Consider the following 23,791-nt stretch of genomic DNA (forward strand, 5'->3'; position numbering starts at 1 on the left):
AACAGACTCATACAAATCACTTTAATACTAGTTTTGAATGTGACCCAAATGAGTTGTCTATTATAAATTAGAAACCTCTGGCAAAAGCATATGGAGCCCCAAAGTCCTCCTAGAAGAGAAGTCCAGTCTTGATGCTACATTTTAAAAGTCAATTACATTTGCTAACTCATGCTAAATTAACCACAGAACAAAGACTTTAATTCTGTGTTCTCCTACTTTCTTAACCACTCTGAGGCTCTGAAGATGAATTCATAAAGACAAGCTTAATTTGTCTGACTAAAAAGCTGGGAATAACTATTCAGTATATCAATATAATTACAGCAACATTAATTTTCAAATTACATACATCAGTGACAGTAATTAAAAATAACACATACCTAATATTCACTTTTTAAGTGAGCATTCCAAAAGGGCACGGCTAGGATGTGAACAGTAGGAAACCTGCCCGGACAGGAAGACACACCCCATGCAGAAGTGACAGATGGTAAGGCAGGGTGTCCCCACCATGTTCCTGCCACCATAAGACAGGGTTAGGAAATAGCCCAGCTACTTTCCTCAGAGTGGCAAAAAATATGAGAAAAATATTCTGCAAAATAAAAAGCATCACACATTCTTCGAGACAGGAGTGTGAGTCATCACAGCTACTGACAACTGTATCCCCTTCCAAGGCTCTGAGTTCAGAGCCATTTACGTAGATTACACACTCTTCTAGAACAGGGGCCTTGGGCCATGCATAGGCAAGCATGGTGCTTACATGGGGAACAAGTCAGGCCAGGAGAGATGGAGAGGCCAGCCTCCAAGTTAACGATCACAAATAAGACCCTCGAGATACAGAGGTGCCAAGGGAGCAGGACCAGAGGAAGAGAGAGGCAACGGGAGATGTGGAGGTGGTTTGGGGTTTTTGTTTAGTTTTTGTTAGGGTCAAGAACTAACATCAAAAGTGATTTACTTTTAAATTTCACTGTGTAACTTGAAAACTGAATTATAAAAATGCACACATATCTGCATTCAACAGCTAATTAAAAATAAAATGCCCATCTATTCTTTTAGCCTTTTATTGATTCAGACCACAAAATTGTAAAACATGATGTTTATTCTCAGTACATTAAATATTAGCCAAGTACTCTCCACTTATCATCTCCCAAAATGATCCTTAAATGGAGTTATCATGGGCTGAGGAGATGACGCAGCAGTTCTTGCTTCACAAGCATGAGGACCCAAGTCCTGGTCTCCAGCACCCACATAAAAGCCGGAGGTGTGTTGACTAGAACTCCAGTGCTCTGAAAGTGGAGACGAGGAAGCCCCGGAGCAAGCTGGAAAGCTGCATCAGCCAAATGGCAATAACTAGCTTCAGTTGAAAGACTCTGTCTCAGTGGGTAAGGTAGAGTGGTCAAGGAAGAAAGCTAACATCAAACCCAGGGGTGTGACACACACACACACACACACACACACACACACACACACACACACACCTCCACATATGGAAACACAAACACACACACAAACACACACACCTACACTTCCATATATGGAAACACAAACCCGCACACACAAGAAAGAAAGAAAGGAAGGAAGGAAGGAAGGAAGGAAGGAAGGAAGGAAGGAAGGAAGGAAGGAAGGAAGGAAGGAAGGAAGGAAGGAAGGAAGGAAGGAAGGAAGGAAGGAAGGAAGGAAGGAAGGAAGAAGAAAGAAAGAAAGAAAGAAAGAAAGAAAGAAAGAAAGAAAGAAAGAAAGAAAGAAAGAAAGAGAAAAAAAGAAAGAAAAAGGAAGGAAGGATTCCCACAGAGGGCCATCTGGACAGCAACAGTGAAAAGCAATAACTTCTTAACAGTCTGGTGTGGTAATGCTACAACAAGCAGTTTTAGTATCAGACAAATGTGGTTTTGAGCCAGACTCTGCTATTACCTGGTGGTTATTGAACTCTCAAAACTTACAGGAGCTGCTGTAAGGATTAAAGAAAATAACCCATGCAAGATTAGTGCAATGGTTTGCATATGGCGATGGAAGAAGGACAAGCCATGTACACACATATCACTGAGCAAGTTAGAGTCAGTCTGTAAACATCCCATGGTACTTGGTTCATTTTAGCACAAATGAAGATTTTTAGCAGATGGCTTTGGTGGAAAGCTAGCAGCAAAACACCTGGTGGAGACCATTTGATACAAGTTGCCAAAATAAAAGGCCTCATAAATTCTGGATATGAGATAAATAACTTCCTACCTGTGGCTCTGTATCTAAAGGTCACCTGCTCTGATTTGTATTGCTTGATTTATGTATAGTAGGCTCTGTGCTCTCTTTGCCAACATGTGACAAATGGTCTAAGTGTAACCATCAACATTTGGTTATAAAAACAAAAAGAAAGGCGTGATCATTTAGTGCCCAACCATTTGTTGGGACCAGATTGCTCTCCAGGGCATCTGTATTCTTCTTTTCTTAAGAATCAAGAGATGAGAGAGCAGAACCAGCCAGCTCTTTCTATCAACTTTGAAGACAAAGTTTCCAAAAGAGATCCAATTTACTAAGAGAGTCATTACTCTTCCAACAGCCTGATGCTAACACACATTGACAATCATACTAATTAGAGAAAGCTCTTTGTCAATTGTGGCCCTTAGCTGGTTGGTTAATAGAGTATGCTTTTATCTGCAACATAAAGGGGTCTTTTTATTTTAATTATTTTGTCAGATGTAATTATAGAAAACTGGGTATAAATGAGATTATGGGCTCTATCCTGAGGGGCAACCTAACACAAGAAACTTGTCTTCCATTTTAGCAAATAAGGTCAGCTAGAAATGTTGTTTTCCCTCCAATTTTAATGAACTGCACAATGTTTTAGAATGCATTTTTGTAAAAGCAACAATTAGTGAAATCAGCTTAAACACAGTTAATGGAAATTTAAACATTAAAACAACACCACATTCTTCTCTCAATACATTTGAATTTTTAAATTATGAAATATTACAGATAATCAGAAAATAATAGAATTGAAAACAAACAGCAATACTTATCAGACTTTTATCATTTTGCAATTGTTTCTTTACAAATTCTGCATGTTTTTAAAAAACTGCCAAAGCACCAGCTGGAGCATGGGGCTGAGTGATAGAGTGCATACATGAGGATCTGGGTTCAATCAACACACAGCACCAGCTGGGGCATGGGGCTGAGTGATAGAGTACATGCATGAGGGAGGATCTGGGTTCAGTCAACCCACAGCACCAACAAACAGAACAAGTCCTACTCCACTACCATTGCCATCCCTCTTCCTTATTCAACCTCGAGACTGACTGGAGTCTTGAAGTTGACACTTATTACTCTTGTTCTTGATGTGGTTTTGTTTGTTTGTTTTGTTTTTTACTTAAACTATATGTGTGTCCAAAAAAATGGTAGGCACCACTTGAAAGCTTTATGTAAATGCTAACATGGTAGGAACTTTGCTACCTCTTCATTAAGCAACATGTTTTCAGATTTGTTGGTCTTCATACATATAGGTGTAGCTACATGCTAATATACATTATCATGGTCTAATTATCTTTTGTTTCATGTATTTCAGCTTTTATTTTCTTTAAATCACTGTTCAACTGAACATCCCTGTGCCAATATTTATAGGTAAAGCTTCAGGGCCACACAACGAAATATGTGATGTTAGTAGCCACTGCTGTATGGCTTTCCTAAGTTATATATCAACTTATATTCTCAGTTCTTGTCTTTTCCATATCTTGAAACACTTGGGCACATTATAGTTACTCAAAGTCCACAGTTCAAATAAGAATTTACTTCTGCTGTGCATTCTGTGGCTTTGGACAAATATACAATGACATGTATCCACATTAAGACTATCACAGAGAATATTTTCACTTCCCTAAACATCCCCCATGTTTTGCCTGCCTACTTTGGAAGATGCTTCTCTTTTTACTGATACCATAGAGTTTTCCTTTCTAACATGTCATCTAGTGAAATTGGAAAGCATACATCCTTTTCAGATTGTCTTCTTTCAACTTGGTAGTATGTGTTTAAGGTTCCTGTGGTCTTTTCATGACTTGATAGTTCATTTCTTTTAGATGAGTAATATTTTCAATATCTAGGTGGATCAGTTTTTATTTACCAAGTAAAGATGATATCTTGGTTGCTTCTACAACTAAAAATATGAATAAAGCAGCTAGAAACATCCATGTTCAGATTTTTGTGTGGACACAAGTTTTAAATCCTTTGCATAATACTAAGGAAAGCATATGATAAGAGCATGTTTTACAAGAAACTGTCAGGGCTGGATAGATAGCTCAGTGGTTAAGAACACTGAATGTTCTTCCAGAGGACCTGGGTTCGATTCCTAGAACCAAAGCGTGATTCACAAGCCCCTCTAACTTCTGTTCCAGAGAATAGAATGCCCTGCTGTGACTTCCCCAGGCATTGCATGCATGCACAGACATACATGCAGGCAAAATACCCATACACGTAAAAAGGAATAAATAAATAAACCACTTCAAAAAGAAAAAGAAACTATCAAACTGTCTTCCAAAGTGGCTGTACCAATCTGCATCTCCACCAGTAACTAACATGAATTCCTATTTCCACACCCTTGCCAGCACTCAGTATTGCTCATATGGTCTGTGAACACCAACTTTACGGGTTTCGTAGGTGAACCCCTCCTTTACAAACATCATATCCCCATGCTAAGCACACACCCACCTACCACATATATTTCTAAATGTCCCTGAGGGAGTGTGTTTCTCCTGGTCTAAACTGACCCATATAGTGTTTACTAACAATAGCAAAAACTCTTATCTTCCCATAGCAACTTGCCTTGCCTATTCCAACACAACTCACCAGGACTCCAAACTATTCCACATATACAAGGCTCCATGATGTATAAAGACTAATAAAAAGAATAGACAATAGAAATGTTCACTGAGCTTAGAAAGTGTTGATAACTACTGTCCAAACAATATAACACCAAACACCCTCAGAGACCTATGAACCCCTGAAAGTTCCACACTGCTCCCATTTTTTCCTACTGCTGATGGGGCATTGGCTACTCCAATATATACCACTTTGTTTCCACATCATGGATTAAGAAACTATACAAGAGAATTTTTTGTTATGGCAAATATGTATTCATGTTTCAATAATGCTCTAGGCTTAAAACTAACAGTCATTATCTTGCTGAGAAATAAATTAATTTGTAGAAGTAGCTGTGAGGGGTCTTACCACATACCTTGATTCAGTGGAGCAAAGTCAACCTGAAAGGCTATGAATTTTAAAGAGCAAGTTTTACCAACCTCTATGCATATTCTCTTAGAAAAGAATAAAAAAAATGTTCCCAATAAAAATGAACTGAGAAACGGTTGCAAGTCTAGAGGTATATTTTGAGCTGCCACTCCTCAGCCACATTTTAGCAGTGAAACTTGGGCACCTCTGCTGCCCCCAAGCAAGTTCCTCTGAACATCTTTCCATGGAAGGTACAACTTGGAATAAATGGACCAAGAGCATTTACCACTGTCACCCGAGAGGAAAGGGGTGAGATGGGAGAAAAGTGCAGCAGCCGAAGGGACTTACTGGACAGAAGTAGGTATTCTCCACGATGTGATTGGCCACCATGCTGTTCTCAGCAGAGAGAGACATGATAAACAGCAAAGCATCCCGAGCTTGCTGGCCTACTGTGCCCTCTCGATGAATGAAGGGTATCAGAAGGGAGAAGATGAGGAAGTTGGCGGCCCCTTGGTCCTCACTGGTGTGGAAGAAGAGTTCTAAAATGGATGGATCTTTGGCAAGGATGGAGCAGAGCTGGTTGAGCAGGACAACTAGCTTCCCCTCCACAGCTGGGGTTGCTGTCCCAGAACAGGAGCTTAGCAGCATCATCAGGGGCTTGAGGATGGGCTTGTGGTGCAGCAGAGGCTGGGACGACTGGGTGATCAACATCTCATACATCTTTAGCTGCTCAATTTTGGTTTCATCAGTGAATTCCCGTCTCAGGCTCCAAAGGAAGAGCTTTTCCATGATATTCTCACAGACCACAAATTCTAGAATTGGCCCCATGGCAGCATCCTTGGCCTGTTCTTCGATTAGCAGAAAAAGCATGTGTTCCACATAGTTCTGCACAGCGCTGGCCTCATCTGGGGGGATGGACCCATATTTTGCCTGGGCGTTCTTCAGGGGGTCATGCTTCTCTAAGATCTTCACAACCTGCAACATATCAACCACCTGTCTGTCATCCATTGCTGCTCACCATAATTCCCCAACCACACCATCACCGTTTTGGGTTTTTTGTTGTTGTTGTTGTTTTTTTATTTGTTTGTTTGTTTTTACCAAATTGGGACAAAAACACAGGAGCCATTGGATATAAAATATCTATAATTATCAAATATGCCAATAGTTAATACGCAAAAGTTAAGAAAAGCAAAAAAAAAATGCAAAAGTATTAATTCCTTTGGTATTCAAAGAGAAAACAAGTTGCTTTCCCTCTAAACTACCTATAATGCAACATTGCCTTTTAAGTTTCAAATGCATTAAACAAGTAAAAGGCAACCTGGCTACCCATGTTCTCCCATAAACGCAGTTGTTCTGAAGGCTCCAGCAGAGCAACGTAACTCCTCCCATGCTCTTGATAAACACTCTGCCTCACTTCTCCACTCGGAGGGGCAGCCTCGACACCAGCACAGCAATGGGAGCAATAAATGCAAAGTGAGAAACTGTAGGCCTAGCGCAAGTAGAGTCAGTTCTAACAGAAGGCATAGACACAGGAACCGAACTCTGGAGTCCGAGCATCTTGATCTTTAAGCCAAAAATAAATAAGTAAATACCTCTCTGAGATAATCAATTACAAAGCAAATTTCTTATGTTTGGAGTGATATAAAAGCTTTGGACATAGTGATAAAAATAGTTAATGAAACAAAATTAGACACCACCTAACCCATGGCTAAGGTAAATACATTTTGTTCACTATCTGTTGTATAGGTCACACCACATCCTTGGTCTATTTCCCTTCCTTCCTTCAGAATCTGAAGTTTCTGACCTCACTTCTGGCCACCAATACTTCTACTTGGGTGCCTGGAAATTTAAACCATTTTATATCTTAATTTCCATTTACCTTAGTGACACAGGATATCTATGATAATCCCATTCAATTCACTCCCCTTAAAACACTCCACCTGGTGTTTTTTAAACCACCTGACATTTTATCAACGACTCTATCTCCGCTTCTGTTTGCCTTTCTGAACAGCATATAAAGCAATGTTTGCCTTCGGCAGTTCCCTCCTGGCCCAGTTCTATGATGTGTTGTTACATGTTCTGTATTTACATAACATTTTTTTCAAGTTGTTGGGGAAGCTGGCAAATACACAGTGTCATGTCAGCATGCATGAGCAATCAGGGAAACTATTTGTCAGGAAAAGGTCTCCATTTCTCACCTGTCAAAAGCATGAGAAAGGAATCTTTGTGGGTCAGGTACATATATCCTGACAGAATGAATGCATCTCCATACTATCTGTGATCTCTATCAATTTTCATCATAAAGTTGATAATACTGCTTCATAAAGGAAAAAGTGACCCCACTTTTGAGTTGACATTATATGGCCCGTGGACTGGTGGCCACAAGGCAGCCACTGGACATCCTCTTGCCACATCCCTCCTGAGAGCACTTGCTCTCCTACACCTTCTCGGGTGCCGCAGGATTTCCTGCAGGCCTAGCTGAGCTTGCTTGGAGAGCATCTACAGAGAGGAACACAGTAACACATTGCTCCTAAAGGGGCTTTGACTTCAACACCACACACTCTCCGGTGGCCCTACCTTGAAGGTTCTGCATTCTGAAGGACAAATTAGCGTGTGCTTTATCAGTGCTACGATTTCAAAGTGCATGTGTTGAATCGACCTGTGAGAACTATATTTACAGCTAGGCCTCCAGGTAAAACGTGATTACATTTCCCACTCTGCTCAGACTGTGCAGACTGTCTAAAACTGAGACTGCTTTATATACAGGGAGTGACACACCAAATCACCTCAGTCTTTCTAAAAATAAAAAAATAATCCGTCAATGTGTAACAACAGTTATAAAATTGTTCTTGCTCTTTTACTAATCTGATTTGAGGGGAAATGCCTAAAATGTTTGTGCCAACACACTTTTCCAATAATGAGAAATAAAAATACTAATGACCCAGATGGTCAAGAATAAGAGAATTAAAACTAAAACACATCACCATACAATGCAACTACTGTAATGTAAGTGAATCGTATTATCACATACAAATTGTGTGTGTGTGTGTGTGTGTGTGTGTTGTGTGTGTGTGTGTGTGTGTGTGATATAAAATAATTTACTAAAAAGCAAACACGGGGCTGGAGAGCTGGCTCATCAGGTAAGAGCACTGACTGCAGGTTCACTTCCCTAAACTCACACGGCATCTCAGCCCTCTGTAACGCCCGTTCCAGGGAGTCAAGCACCCTCTGCTGCCTTGTGCAGACACCAGGTACACACAGGATGCACACACACAGGCATTCAACTACACACTCATATGCATAAAATAAATCAGAAAAAATTTTCAGAAAAGCAAACGAGGCTGGGAAAAGTAGCACATGCCTGCAATCCCAGCACTCGGAAAGTGGGTCACAGTTCATGCCTGCAATCCCAGCACTCGGAAAGTGGGTCACAGTTCATGCCTGCAATCCCAGCACTCGGAAAGTGGGTCACAGTTCATGCCTGCAATCCCAGCACTCAGAACATGGATCACAGTTCATGCCTGCAATCCCAACACTCGGAACATGGGTCACAGTTCAAGGCCAGCGGGAAGTATACAGTGAGATCCTGTCTATCGAAACAAGAGAGGAGGGAAGGTAGAGGAAGGGACAAAGATAAATGAGATTTTAAGATCAGTTAGTTCTTTGCTGTAAGCTCAAACTATAAGTAAAAAAAATGAAAGTAAAAAAGCTTTTTGTATTAATGTCTAAAAAAAGGAAAATACTGAGATAAGTCAATTACTGAAAATCCAATTCTCTAGAATGCCTAAGCAATATAAATTTATAAATGAGGATATACATTTATACATATTTAAGCAAATATTTATTGTATATGTAATGTACTTGTGCAGTATACAGCCAAACAATCCATACAACCACAACTCAGTTTCTTCTCACTAATTAACCTGTAATTATATATATTATTGATTCCAGTTCAAAAACTCCACTACTGAGCTACATTCCCAGTCCTATTAGAAGACATCCTTAAAAAAGAACTGAGCTGGGCATTGTTGTGAAATATTATTTTAAGATATGTTACAATCATTTATGCTGTGGAATATTTTTTAATGATGCAAAGATGAGTTGCATTCTTTTATGTTGCATTTGTTTAACTCTGTGAAGCTGTGTTCCTTTGCCTGTCTAAATACCTGATGGTCTAATAAAGAGCTAGGCAGGAGAGAGAAATAGGTGGGGCTGGCAGGGAGAGAGGATAAATGAGAGAGATGGCAAAGAAGGGGGATGCCAGGGGCCAGCCACCCAGCCACCCAGCCAGCAATGGAGTAAGAAGGAAAGAAAGACATAGAGACTAAAGAAAGGTAAAAGTGCAGAGGCAAAAGATAAATGGGATAATTTAAGGAAAGCTGGCTAGAAATAAGCAAAGCCAAGGCCAGTCATTCTTAAGTAAGAGTAAGTATCCATGTGTGATTTATTTGGGAGCTGGGTTGTGGGCCCCTATAGAGTTAAAAAAAAAAAAAAAAAAAAAAAAACTACAAGGCATGGTGGCACACACCTTTAATCCCAGCACTTTGGAGGCAAAGGCAGGTGGATCTCTGTGATGAGTTCAAGGCTAGCATGGTCTACACAATGAGTTCCAAACTAGCCAGAGCTACATAAAGAGACCCCGTTTTTTTGAGAGGGAAGGAAAGAGGGAGGGAGGGAGGAGAACAGAGAATTTTAGGACAGAATAAAAACTGCGCAGCCCTTTTGGTTTTTAAACTTCGATGTCTATGTAGGTATGTGAATGTGCAAGTAGGTACCTGTGGAGGTCAGAAAGTGTCAAATCCCCTAGAGTCAAAGTTACAGGCACTTGTGAGCTACCTGATGGGGGTACTAGGAACTGACTTCTCGTCCTCTGCAAGAGTATGGAGCCATCTCTAGCCCTGTTTAGCAGCTTTTAAATCCAGTAAGTTAGCCTCCTCAGATCAGCTCCTTTCTACAGTTTTCTGAGGAAGCTGGCAGAGAAACCTGAGAGCAGGATTTTAATAATCCACAGAGACGAAAGGTTTGTTGACCTGGAAGGGAGAGATATCCTAGAACCCTTTTACTCACTCACACCCCTGGCCAGTAGTCTTACTGCATGGGAAATGGGTGTGTTATAACCAAGGCTGTGCTCTGAGTCACAGAGCACCCAAGCTTAGCAAGTGCTGACTGCCTTTGTGCCCAGGTTGTTACAAATCCTGAGCCTTGCTTCTCAGTGGGCCCTTCCCAGGCTCTTCCCTCTCCTTCCCTTCCTTGCAGCAGACATACCTATAATCTGCTTTTCAGGGTGGTTCTGAGGCCACACCTAGGACTGGCTCCCACCCTAGCAGGAGCCTTGGCAGCTTCTGGGCAGGAACTCAGTAAGCACTGAAATGCCAAAGAGCTTCTATCCAAACTACAGCATCCCCTCAGTTGCTGCAGACGGACTTCTGGAGTGACGTGGCCTTTCCTTATCTTTTCCTTTTGTGCCCTATCTTCATGGGACTGCTCTTAAGCCCTCCTATTCTTGTTTCTGGTTTCTCTGCTGGCTGCCTCCTTTACCCACTACACTGACTCTAACCTTCCAGACTGGTGAGCGGAGGCCGCACACAGTGCCTCCCGCAGGCTCCGCCCTCTGTGCCTATCTGCTGTGTTACTCAAGCAAGCCTCTTCTCGGGTGTTTACCATCAGTCTTGGGCACTCCAACCAGAAGGGAAAACTCAACTAAGAAGGCTGGAAGAGCCACAGCAGGAGAGAGACTAAAAGCAAACAAAGTATACTTTGTAAACATTTCTTTAGAAAACAAGTCCACTGTACTAAGCTGAAAATCATATTTAATAAACTAATTGGCACATAATAAAAGCCCACATTCATGAAGCAAACCAGTTCAGTTAAAAACAATAAACGTATTGATGATCACAACTAGGTATGTTTTTCATCTCTAGAGGGCATGTGTATGGGGGGGGGAGTGTTTGTGGAATATGAATGAGCTGGGATCATACTTAGTTCCATGTATAAATTAATATAACTTAAAAGTAAACACAAAATGAACAGTATGAACAATGACTTTCAAATTGCCATCAGATCAAAACAGCTAAATTTAACCTAATTTCAAAGCCATTTGACCTTTAGGTAGGAGTGATATTAAGAATACAATTAAAAACAGTCTAGTTCTTTCATAAGGAATACTAGATGTCCCTACCATTGGTCTCTAATAGGCCTCATCAGTTAGTGGTAATGGGCCTGCGTATTAAAGAGTGATAAATTCTAAACAGGAAACAAAGGAGAAGTCCAAATTAATTACATCATTTTACCTCGCACTAACAAGGGATCATCCCTTGGGATAAATGCCAGGAGACTTGCTTCAATCCAGTCATACCATTGGTCTATGCCTTCCCGACACAGGTGATCACATGACTTTGGCTGGAGCTTACTTATTTCAAGAAAGCCACGTGAAGAAAATTGACAGTTCCAAAAGCTTTGGAATGCTGGTTTAGAGTGGCAACTGTGGAAAGACTCAAGTTACCAAGCAACCCTTTCCAGTGCACAGAAAGGGAGGGGGATCAACTGTCGTGGACCAAATGCTACTGTGTGTACCGGATAACTACAGCAGAAGTTAGGTTTCCACTGCATCCTTGTCATCACTTAATGGCCGAGCCTTTCCTCTGGGACATGCCTTGAGTACCTATCCCTACAAGGTCTTACCAGGGTCGAAAGCAAGCCTGCTGCCTGTCTGCCCTCCTGCCCTCCTGCCAGCCCGCCTGCTTGCCTACCCGATCCTGCCTGACTTCCTTTCTTCTTTCCTCTCTCTCTCCCTCCCTCCCTCTCCTCCCTCCCTCTCTCTCTCTTTCTCCCTCTCTCTCTTTCTCTCCCTTTCTCCATCTTTCCCTCCCTCCCTCTCTCCTTCCTTCCTGCCCACCCACCTTCCTTCCTTCCTTCCTTCTTTTCCTCTATCCTCCCTCCCTTCCTTCTTTCCTCCCTCCACTTTTCCCTCCCTCCTCTCTCCTTCCTTGATGTCTGTCTGTCTTTCCTTATTTGCAGAATGGGAGTGAACTCAGGGCCTTGTCTTGCACTGGGCAAGCACTCTACCACTAAAGCTATGACCTCAGTCTTTTGTTTTGTTGTGGCTTCTGCTAGTTTTGGCCTTTAAGACAGAATCTAAGTTGCCTGGGCTGGCCTTGAACTTGCTATGTAACCCAAACTGATCTTGAATTTGCAGTCTTCTTGAGTAGCTGGAATTATAAGCATGTGCCACCATGCCTGGCTTTATTTCTTTAATACTAAAACTATAATCCTCTTGTAAAATATGTTTACTTACTCCAATTGCATAAAATCAGCTCTAGCCAGCAGCTGCACAGACTTGTCTGAATCTGGGATTTTAAAATATGATAAAGGCAGGGTGTGGTAGTACACACCTATAACCCCAACACTTGAGAGGTAGAGGCAGGAGGAGAGCGTTCAAAGCCAATGTCAGCTACATGAGACCTTGTTCAAAACGACAAAAAGTGAAGACACAGGCCCTACCAGGGAAACTGCTACTGTTGTGTTGTGTTGTTAAGTGGACATAAAGTGCCTGCTAATGCTTTCTAGTTATTTGTTTATGTCACTGTCGGGTTTATTCAAAAAACGTTTCTTTCTGCAGGGGTCAAGAGGAGTGAGAGGAGAACGCAACAGGGTAGTGAGAGGTGAATAAGATAAAAACACATGATACTACATATATGAAATTCATGATTATGTATACTTAATACACACTGTCTTAGGGGTTCTGTTGCAGTCTTAAAAAACAAACTACCATAACTATATGCAACTTGGGGAGGAAAAGGGTAATTTCATCTGGCAATGTGTAGTATACCATCCAAAGTCAGGGAAGGAAGTCAAGGGAAGAACCTGGAAGCAGGAGCTGATACAGAAGCCATGGAGGAGTGCTGCTTACTGACTTGCTCCACATGGCTTGCTTTCTTATACAAGCCAGGACCAGGTCCAGGAGTAGCACTGCCCATAACGAGTGAGCCTTCCTACATCAATCACTAATTAAGAAAAGGCACTAGAGAGTTGCCTACAGACAAGTCTTACAGGGGCATTTACTCAATTGTGAGGCCCTCTTCCCAAATAACTCTTGACTTGTGTCAAGCTCACAATAACCCAGCCAGGACTCTTGTTAATAAAACCTTTTTTAAAAAAAAAAATTAAAGACAAATAAGAGGTATGAAAAGAACACAGGAAGAAGGATCTAAGTAAAAATACTGAACAGAACATTAGCCTCAGCCATATCACAAATCAGATTTATTGGTGAGTATGCAACAGGAGAGCTGTAGCACACTGCAGGGTCCAGAGCATCAGCTGCTGGTACTCTCTTAAGAAGTATGGCTTTTGTCCGCTTTCAGCTGTCAAGTTTAAGGCCGCTCGTAAAGCTGGAGAGAAACGTAAGTGCTTAAAATGTTGGTGGACATCAATTTTCTAAGATATTCAGAAGATTAATCGGAGCTTTCTAAACTTTCTGTCTCCCCAAGGCTTTCAGTGTTCTCTGTCATTTAGTCCATGACAAGACACACACCAAAAGCAAAGCTAAACAGAGCAAGAAATAAAAATGCAGATATGCATGTCAAATCCATGCACTGTGTTCTCTATTTCTTTAATGAAGTCAGGGGACTCAGAGCTCTACACTGTGTACTAGACCTAAAACCCACCCTTTAGTTTTCACTAGAAAGGTATTGGACATCGAAAAAGAAGAAAAAAATCTACGTGCCTCCATTTTTTTTCTCACTGCCATCCCTTTCCAAGATGAAAAAGAAAAGCCACTTTACTTTCTTTCTCAAGCATTGTTATTGTAACAATTATATGTTCCTGACATTTTCTTCCTTGCTTGCACAGGGTCTCACTATTAGTCCAGGCTGGCCTCCTGCCTCCACTACCCAAGGGCTAGCATTATAGACATATCTCATCATGCCCAGTTTTCTCTAATTTTTAAGAACTTATTTCCTCTGTATATCAAAAATAGAAAAAGGTCCATACAGTCACAAAGCATGCTATAAAATAAACCAAAAAAAAAAAAGTCTTTAAAAACAGCTTTCTTGGAGTGCAGAAGTTTTGGTAAAAAGGAGACTTAGATTGTTTTTTAGATAAATGGAGATGCATTTTTTCTTTTGTTGCTTATGTTTTGAGACAGGGTCTTGCTATGTAGGCCAGTCTAGTCTGGGACTCACTCAATAGCCTAATCTGACGGTGAACTCGTGATCTCCCTGCTCCTGCTGCTAAAGTACTAGGAATACAGACATACAGACATACAGACAGACACTACCTTGTCTAGCCTCCTCCAATTGCCACCCCCTTCTCCTGATTAAAAAAAAAAAGGACACAATAACTATTACAAGTTCCATGTAGTCACAAAGGAAAAGCATGTCATGAAAAGTGACCAGTATGTAGGTGGTTTAATTCACCAGCCAGTTTACTTGAGCAATTTATTATCTGGTAGGTCAGTGATTCCTTCCATTTGGACCTCTTCCATTGAGAAAATGCAAAGATAACAAGGATAACCTGCCATACAATAAATTGTTTTTGTAAATGACTATAAAAATCTAACACAAGTACATACTGTCCTTATCCCTGAAGGTAAGTCCAAAGTTCCTCCTGGAAGCATAGTATACAGTGGTTTACAATTAATGCATGTTTAAAGTGGCTTCCTAAATTGCCTGGGTCTTCTAAAGTTGTGTTTCTTAGTCCCTGCCTTGCTTTTCAGCAGTTTATTGAGATATGTTATACTACAATATGCCATACTCTGTTACAGGCACCGGAAACACAAATACATCACTAATAGCCTCTGATATTGAGGCGCTTCGCAATGATGTTGGGAAGAAATGTTACATATACCATTGTAATGTAAAGAGTCTGATGGAACAGTAAAAGAAAGCTTGCGGTGATGGTGGGCACAGAGTGAAAACATGAAAGAGAGCTGGGACAGTGTCCATAGGAAATGAGGTCCCAAATGAGTCCTGTAGAAAGCAGCATTTAACCAGATGGAGGAATACTCAAGCAGAAAGAGCAGGAAGTACTTCAGGCACAGAGGCGTGAAACTTCAGGACATTTGCCAAGGATGATGGTGGACAGGAATGCCAAGCAACTTCAATTCCGGAGTCACAGAAGCTAGGTTCTAAGGAACTGTCTGTGCCATCCTGGCCTGCGGGTGGGCATATGCCACTGGAAAGTCCATCTAGAGGGGCAGCAGATAGATCTGGATTTTAGGTCTACTGTTCTGGTGACTTAAGACACAAGACCACCAATCAAGATGGTGAGAGGAAGCATGGGCCAGGCCCAAGTTCCTAAGCCTACATTCTCCATGTCACTATTAGAAAGGAGGCCACTCCTGGGTGTCTATGAAGCACCCTTCTGTCATGCCATCATGCCCCGGGGATTTTGGAAATTCAAGTGTACTACTAGGCCTCTCAAGGCCTCACCCCTGGAATGACGGACTGCCTTGGATATGAGCCCAGCTAGTTGTAGAACTAGTTGCCCCTGACAGCAGAGGCCAAGACAGAAAGCAGTCACCCTTCTCTCTGTGTCCATGTTAGCTCTGTAACTCAAGCTCTGCCACAGAAGCAACTCATAAATAGTACAACGGAGCCTGTCAAATGCATGTCAGTTATGTTGAATTTATACTGAAGTATCCTAACAAAGATGAATTCTAGATAGTGCAGACTTTCGCTGCCTTCATTTTTCCTAATTTACGGTATGCAAAAGTATTGTACTGAGTGGTTAGTGGCACACTCCAGTAAATACAATGTGGCTTTTCAATTCTGACTATGGCGCATTGCCTAGAGGCCTCTCGGGCTATCTTGGTTGCCTCGGGGGAGTTGGGGGACTGTAGTCATAGCAGGTACAGAGGTATGCACGTCAGAGTTCAGCTTGTTTCTCCTGAGTTTGCTTTCAGCCACCCCAGCAGGAGAAGCTATGGTGAGGAGCCAAGGTATGCAAGTCCAGAGAGGAATGCGCACCAGCCAGTCCTGACAGCTGAAGGACTCACTCCCAGGCCACAGCTCTACCTTACCCTCAATTTTTTGCCTTCCCTACCTTCTTTTTCACCAAGAAAAGTGTCAAAGCTGAGCATCTATTACCCATGTCCCTCTTCAAATGTTCCCTTCCTCTGACATCAGAACTTCTTCCACAGCCAAACTGCCCACACTTTGACTTTCTTCACCACTCCCGCCCAGAACAGCCCCTTCTCTTGACTTAATTCCTGTCGCTGGACCACCTAGGATGCTCCAGGGATGCACTGGAACTGCTGGCTAACTCAGCCTCTACGGGAAGCTAGCCACTTAGATACCCGCATGCATTTATTTCTCAACCAGTATTTCATTCAAACAGTTGATAGGAAGGTCCCCAGAGCCTCTGCCAACAGCGACTGAGGGCATTTTCCAGATTTATTTAGAAGGAAAAGCTAAGTCTAAAGAGATTGATAAAAAAAGGTCTTTTCTTTCATTCTTAAAAAAAAAAAAATCCAACCAAAGTTAAGGGAATTGTTGAACTATCATAAGACGGGCTCACCCTTTATAAAGGAAATTGTTTAATGACTAACATCATTCCCTCTGACAAGATATTCTCAATTTATTTCAACAGGAGGGTGCTAAGCACCTGCATTGTGCTTCAGATAACCCACAGTGTCTGATAATGCTGAAGCCATTCATGCCAGATATGGAAATGACTAATAGGATTCTGGGACCAATATTTACCCTCAACAACATGAAAAAAAAAAGATAGACACGTTCCTGACATAGAACATTCTAGGAGCAGTCCAACTGCTTTGGAGAAAGAGACAGGACTGAGCAGGGTGGATGATCTACCTACACAGAGTCAAGAGGGCAGTGATGTGTCTGTGTCTCTAAGAGCAACGCTGAAAGCCAAATGGATCACATCACGGTAACTGCATAAGGAATGTTAACAGTCAACTGTACTATATACAAACACAGCGGACCTCAGAGCAAAGATTTCACATTCCAAAGGTAGACTCCGTCAGCCAAATGAAAGGTGAGCTGAAAACACCACCAGTATGATGGTGCATTCAAAAACGGGATCAATAATTAAGTAAATCAAATAGACAAGCATGTGGTAACACACAGGTACATTGCACATGGTATAAGCACAAACTAATGAATGATTCACACAGGTAAAGATAGAAGCAGGCCTCCTGAGGACTGCTGGCCACATCTCTCAGGGTTTACTAGCCAACTCTGGAGCCATTGCTTTAAAATGCTTTAAAAAGTGCAAAGCCAAAGGCAGTTATCTAATTATCAAGAATAACCCGGAATTACTTCCTTTCCTTCACTATAGCAGAGGTGTCCTCAATGCCCACAGTAAGTCCATTAAAATCTGAACAATAACTCAGGTAATGGGAGAGCAGAAAGAAGTCATGGGAGCATTCCACTGGATAGTGAAAAGCAACTCTGAGGCGTGAACAATCCAGAAGCAGAATTGATTTTGCCCCTTTTGATCTAAACTGTGTCCCCTATAATTGCTGTGATTTACAGGCTCGGGGCTTTAACCCATGTGTTGTTTCCAGACACAGGAAGGAACCTGGTAGTCATTAAAAAACTGTCACATAAATAGCCACTTACCAGCTCACCTGGGGAGAATAACATTGGACAAGTAGTAAAGAATACCAATTTTGTTTATTTTACTACCTGCAAGCTCCCTGAGGAAAGGGGCAGGCTGGTAAATTTTCTAAACAGTCAACCCTTAATTATCCACACCAGCAGATCAGAGAAGAGCCACAGAGAAGTCAATGAATGAATCATCCATAAAAACTAATGTGCTCAGTCAAGAAGATGAGGACTCGGCATAGCCAGACAGCTCTCCTTACATTGTATGGAGTCCACAGGCCTGACAATGGCAGAGTGCTGACGTCAGACCCGTGGGCTTTAGACTCAAGGGATTGAAGTAATTGGTAATTCACTCCAGACAGAACCTCCAGACAGTCATGTAACCTGCAAACTTCTCCTACTTTCTCTACTAAGTCCCTTATTGGTTTCTGAGGAAGATTAGATGATACAGAGCATTTGAAGTACTCAACAGAGTACATAGTAAATGCTTCATAAGCAAGTCCTTTGGGAAAAGTGTTTTTAACTAGATACATACTACAGGAAATCAGGAGGAAATACTGACTTTTCTATTGACTGAAAAGTCAACTGGTTTCTAGAAAGCCAGCTAGCTGTCACCGAGTAGGAAATCGTGGCTCAATATGGCAGAAGCTGGGGGGCTACTGAGACCAGCAGAGGAGGTGGAGGTTATTTATTACCTGTGCCCAGTGGTTCTTAAACACAATCATGCATGTTTCTGGGTCAACTCCCTTCAGGCTGACAGCCTGCTGGAGTTTGCTTTCTGTCGAAACTGATGACATCATAAACTTTTGACACTTCTAAGTCATATTTAATTTTCAAGAAAACGTTGGAGGCAGTCATTAACTTCAGGTATCATGTTAAAAATGTAACTTCTTCAGTCTTCATTGTCACTTTCCAAAACCTGTAATGACAATAACAAAAAAAAAATGCATCTTACATTTATCTATTAACAAGATACTGACTACTCAATTTAAATAAAAGGATAGACACCCTCAGAGTCCAACACAAACAGTAGCTATATGATAATTATACCATATTATTTATATTCACTCTAAAGCTTCTCCTATTCTCTCACATTCTTACTAAAACCACGTAAACTAAGGTGCTGCTAAACTATATGCCTGTATGAAACATGTGGGGTTTCTTCTCTCCACTAGAAGCAACTACTACCCACAAGTTATTGTACCAAATCACTCAAGTTTAGTTTCCACGACTAAACAAACTGTGCTAACAACTTTCACAGAATTTTAAGAAACACCTAGTGATAAGAAGATTGTGAATCAATAGTCACAGGAAAAAAAACAGCTTAATAAACCTTGAGTGAGCTGCATGGCTGGAGCTCAGTGCATAAAGTGTGTGTTTGCACGTGCGCAGCCTACGTAAGAGCTCGGTGGGTGCTATGGCCTACGTATCCCAACACTCAGGAAACCAAGATGGAGAGCCCCGGGGCAAGCTGGCTAGCTAGCTGAGCCAAAAAGAGTGATTTCTGGCTTCAACTGAGAGACCCTACCTCAGTCAATATAGTGGACAGAGACTAAATCAAGGAAGACACCTGACAGCAACTTCTCACTTTCACGTGCACTCTCACACACAGGCACACACACCAGCACACATTACACCCACACACATGAGCATGAACATACATATGCACAAGCACACGCGGCGTCACACACACACACACACACACACACACACACACACACACACAGAATCATCCTCCTTGGCCCAAAACAACCGAGTTTTGCTGGTTTTTTGTTTCCCAATGACTTTACAATGAAACTGAAAACATTCAGCTACATGATACGCTACATCACAAAAAGAGGGAAAAAGGCAGAAGGAAGGAAGGAAGAAGGAAGGAAGGAAGGAAGGAAGGAAGAAGAGGAAGGAAGCAAGGAAGGAAGCAAGGAAGGAAGCAAGGAAGGAAGCAAGGAAGCAAGGAAAGAAGCAAGGAAGGAAGCAAGGAAGGAAGGAAGGGTGATTCTAAATGAATCATTTTGTGGCTATAAAGTAGGTGAAGTTTTCTAGTTTTTCTGAAATATAATCATATTCCAAGTAAGTTGACAATCGGTTAGGATGACAATCAGGAATGGCCCATCAAAAACAAGATAGCGTCTTATTAGCTGTGAGTAAAAGGTGGCAAACTTAGAAATGCAAAATGAATTGTGTGGATAAGATATGAAGAAATCTTAGCTACAACACTACCATCACTGGAAAAAAATATTAGGGTCACAGACTGTACCTTGAATATGTGGGGATCTCTAAAAAAAAAAGCAGTAAGATTATAGTATTATCTAGCCAGTTCAATCAGCCCAGAAAAGGACTGGGTAGAGTTTAGAATATAATTTCTTTCAGTGTACAGATTGGAGAGAGTTCAGAAGAAAGTAACTATAATTATCAGAGCACTGGGAAACAGCCTATGATAAGAGTCTTCAGACTTGGACCTGCATGATATGATAGTTCAGCAGGAAAGGCTTGCTGCCAAGCCAGACAAACTGCGTTCAATTCTCAGAACTCACTCAGTTGAAGGAGGGAATCTTCCTGTAAATTATACTCTGACCTCTTCACATGTGCCATGACATGCCCATATGTGACTGTGTGTGCACACGCTGATAGATGATAGATAGATGGTTGGTGGATGGATGATAGATAGATAGATAGATAGATAGATAGATAGATAGATAGATAGACAGACAGACAGACAGACAGACAGATAGATAGATAGATAGATAGATAGATAGAAAAAATAACTACAGATTTACAGATTTGTGCAGGGTTGTCACAAAGGGAACAATGGTCAATTTCTCCTTTCCAACAACCACAAAATGTGAGGACAGACAAGCAATAGTGGCGCACACTTTTATTCCCAGCACTCAGGAGGCAGAGGCAGGTTGATCTCTGTGAGTTCAAGGTCAGCCTGGTCTACAAAGCGAGTTCAAGGACAAGCAGAGCTGTTACACAGAGAAACCTTGTCTTGGGGGGCGAAAATTATGAGGACAGATCCGGTGGTGATTCAAGTTGGATTTATGGCTAAAATTCTTTGTGGGTGTAGAATTAAACTCAAGAAAATATGAAATATTCAAAACAAGTACTTCTAAAAGTGGAGGACAATCCAAATGAAAATATTTTCAAAAAGAGGTTAGTCATAAGAATGGAAGAATGCAAGAATAAATGATTTTGAGTATGCTTTTAAAGGAGAATGGAAGAGTAGTAGAGTGTTGAGGTACACAGGAAGCAAGACCTGTAAGGACTACACATTCACATACTTGAGGAAAACAGCCTGTGAAAATTTCTATAGTCATGTTTTCTGTAAATAGATGAGCTCCCCAACCTGTATTTCCTAGTAATACAATGGCTGTTTTCAATGAACACAGTCCACTAAAGACCATGGCTCTTTGCCACAAGTAGCTGTACTTTACTGGACCCAGCTGATGCTTTATGGGGGTAGCAAGCCCATGTTTGTAGAGCATTGATTCGCCTGTTCCCACAGCCCTGGTTTTCCTATGGTCTCCTTACGTCACCTATAGTACCTGGCTCATGCTTATCAACATTTAAGTTTGCAGCTTTGTGTTGAGCAATAAAACCAGATTGTGAGTCAACTTCCTCACTGTCCCAAGCATTTATGTCCAAGAAACCGCCAACACCTTTATTCAGAGAATGCAGTGAGAATGAAGATAACCAAAGCATCTAGTTTATCCCAGAGGTTGGAAAACTGCAACACTTGAGATGCTTTCCAGTTCCAGGATTTTAAAAAACCCTTCTTCAAAGCAAAGAAGGAACATATACCTTGCCAATTGCCTCCAAGGAAAGATAAAGGGAAGAAAGCTGTTCTCTAAGATGCCTTAATTCGGTTCTCAGAAAGAACTTGTATTTACCCTTCTTGGAGAGAGAAGAATGAGGTTCAGAGGGAAAACACCTTAACCAACGCTCTGAGCTTACCAGTCAGTTTTGATAGAATCAGAAGATTAAGTTGCTAGTTCCCAAGTCCAGAGCACTTGCTAAGAAGTTATATTCTTCTTTCTGGCTACAATACAGTCTCTGGTCCTACTCCCTCAAGGAATCTATCTTTTCTAGAAAATATGCATCTCTTTTGGTTTATGCTTTTCTAATCACATTTTTTAAGAGAGGTGCCTGAAGATTCAAAATGTATCATGAATACAAAAACAACAGCATAAAGTAAACTTGAGAGAGAAGGAAGAAATGAAGCAAGTCAGATAACCTAAATTGGAGACAGGAAAATCGATGCCAGAAGATCCACCATGGAACTCAATCAGACATCAAGAAGCTAGATGTTTCCATTCCCCATCTCTTGTGCCAGTGCCAGAGAATTAAAGCCCTGGCAGTGGTGGTGCATGTCTTTAATCCCAGCACTCAAAAAGCAGGGGCAGATGGATCTCTTTGAGTTCAAGGCTAGCCTCATCTACAGAGTGAGTTCCAGAACAGTCAGGACTACACAGAGAAACACTGTCTTGGAAAAAAAAATAGAGATAATCATAAGCCAAAAGCTAGAGACAGTGAGTGGTCACTAACTGGAAGGTGTGAGTCACAAGCATGGTAGTCAATGGTAGTCATTTCTTCCTCTGTGCCCTCTGCTCTCTTTAGTGTAAGCCATATGATATTGGGAGTATTAGGGTGCAGCTTGTCACTCTTGATACATAGCCAACACTTCCCAGAAATACACATGTTCCTGGAAACTCAAATTTCATACTTGAGAGAGCTCCATAGACTGCTCTGACTCTAACAAGTGATTATTTTTTTCTTTCTTCAAACAAAACTACTATCTCTCTCTCTCTCTCTCTCTCTCTCTCTCTCTCTCTCTCTCTCTCTGTGTGTGTGTGTGTGTGTGTGTGCAAAATACTATTTGTAACATTTATAGCACACACAGATTTTAGGGTGTAGTTACTAAATTCTTTTGGAGGAGTAAGGATAGAAAAGAGATAGCTTCTCAAAATGTATTTATAACAGCCTAGTACTTCATCACAAAATTTTCACAACAAAGGTAGAATCATGTATATTGTTTCCAAAGACATTACTAATTGGCTACATTTCTATCTCATTAATATTATATGTGAGAATATTTTATCTCATCAATATGGAAAGAAAATTCATATTAAATTTTGACGTAACAGGAATAATAGCCATAAGAATCATATGTGGTTTTATTGGCCCTGTTTTGAATGAATTAGTCCTTGGTTATTAAATAAAGAAGAAACGTATGTCCCATATCACAAAAATTATACAATATGAGATGCAATCATCAAAGTGGAGGTCCTGAGGGTTCCTTTTCCCTGTATCCTCAGAAGCCGATCATCAAGGAAACTGGATGAACAAGAACAAGCATACTCAAGTGCACACATTCAAATGTCACAGTAAAGACCAGTGCTTTGGGAGCTAACTCAAGGGGAAACGAGTTGAGAATCTGCAGTTCCCTGATCCCACCTCGTCCCAGTGTAAAACTGCCTCGACCTCATGCCAGGTAGTCTGACTTCATATCCTCTGGAAAGCTACAAGACTTAGTCAGGTGTCAAAAATCACATTGTTTTTCTGAAAGTTCCAGTAATTATTTTTAACATGCCACTCTCTCACTAGCAGACTGAATATAAATTATGAGTATTTTGGCATTTAGTTACACATAATCTCATATTATTCTTTGCTTCTTTAATCTTTTAAAAGTAATTAACTTGTCACAATGAATTATCAAAAAAAAAAAAAAAAAGTTAAGGTAAAGCCAAAGGGATGGCTACCCTTAAGGAGAACAGAACCAAAGTAAGGTTTTTATTAAAGAGAAACGTACCCATATTTGCAAGCCTACTTAGAAGGATACAATGAGCATGGGGAATTTGGCGATACATGACAAAGGGTTTCAGTGGACTAAAAGAGCAGAAGAAAGGTGAAGTCAGGAGCTCAGGTCAGAGACCCAGAGAGAAAGAACATGCAAAGCTGCATCATTCATGTTGAGTTACCAGGTCAGAGCAGGACCTGGAACCTGATGGAAAGGCAGGGCAGGC

At 41.2% G+C, this 23,791-nt stretch overlaps 1 protein-coding gene across 4 annotated transcripts in view; it reads right to left on the reverse strand.

Moving 5' to 3' along the window:
• Fam160a1 (family with sequence similarity 160 member A1) overlaps positions 1-23,791 on the reverse strand; it is a 271,043-nt gene that overhangs the window by 79,030 nt on the left and 168,222 nt on the right. For all 4 annotated transcript variants that reach the window (XM_037206702.1, XM_037206701.1, XM_037206703.1 and 1 more), the window contains 2 exons: positions 18,464-18,687; positions 5,551-6,177 (listed from right to left, as the gene is read on the reverse strand). In XM_037206702.1, coding sequence (XP_037062597.1) covers positions 5,551-6,177; positions 18,464-18,568 — 732 coding nt within the window. In that variant the 5' untranslated portion in view covers positions 18,569-18,687. The remainder of the gene's footprint in view (positions 1-5,550; positions 6,178-18,463; positions 18,688-23,791) is intronic.

Source organism: Peromyscus leucopus, chromosome 6 (genome assembly GCF_004664715.2).
Source record: "Peromyscus leucopus breed LL Stock chromosome 6, UCI_PerLeu_2.1, whole genome shotgun sequence".
Classification (NCBI taxonomy): Eukaryota; Metazoa; Chordata; class Mammalia; order Rodentia; family Cricetidae; genus Peromyscus; species Peromyscus leucopus.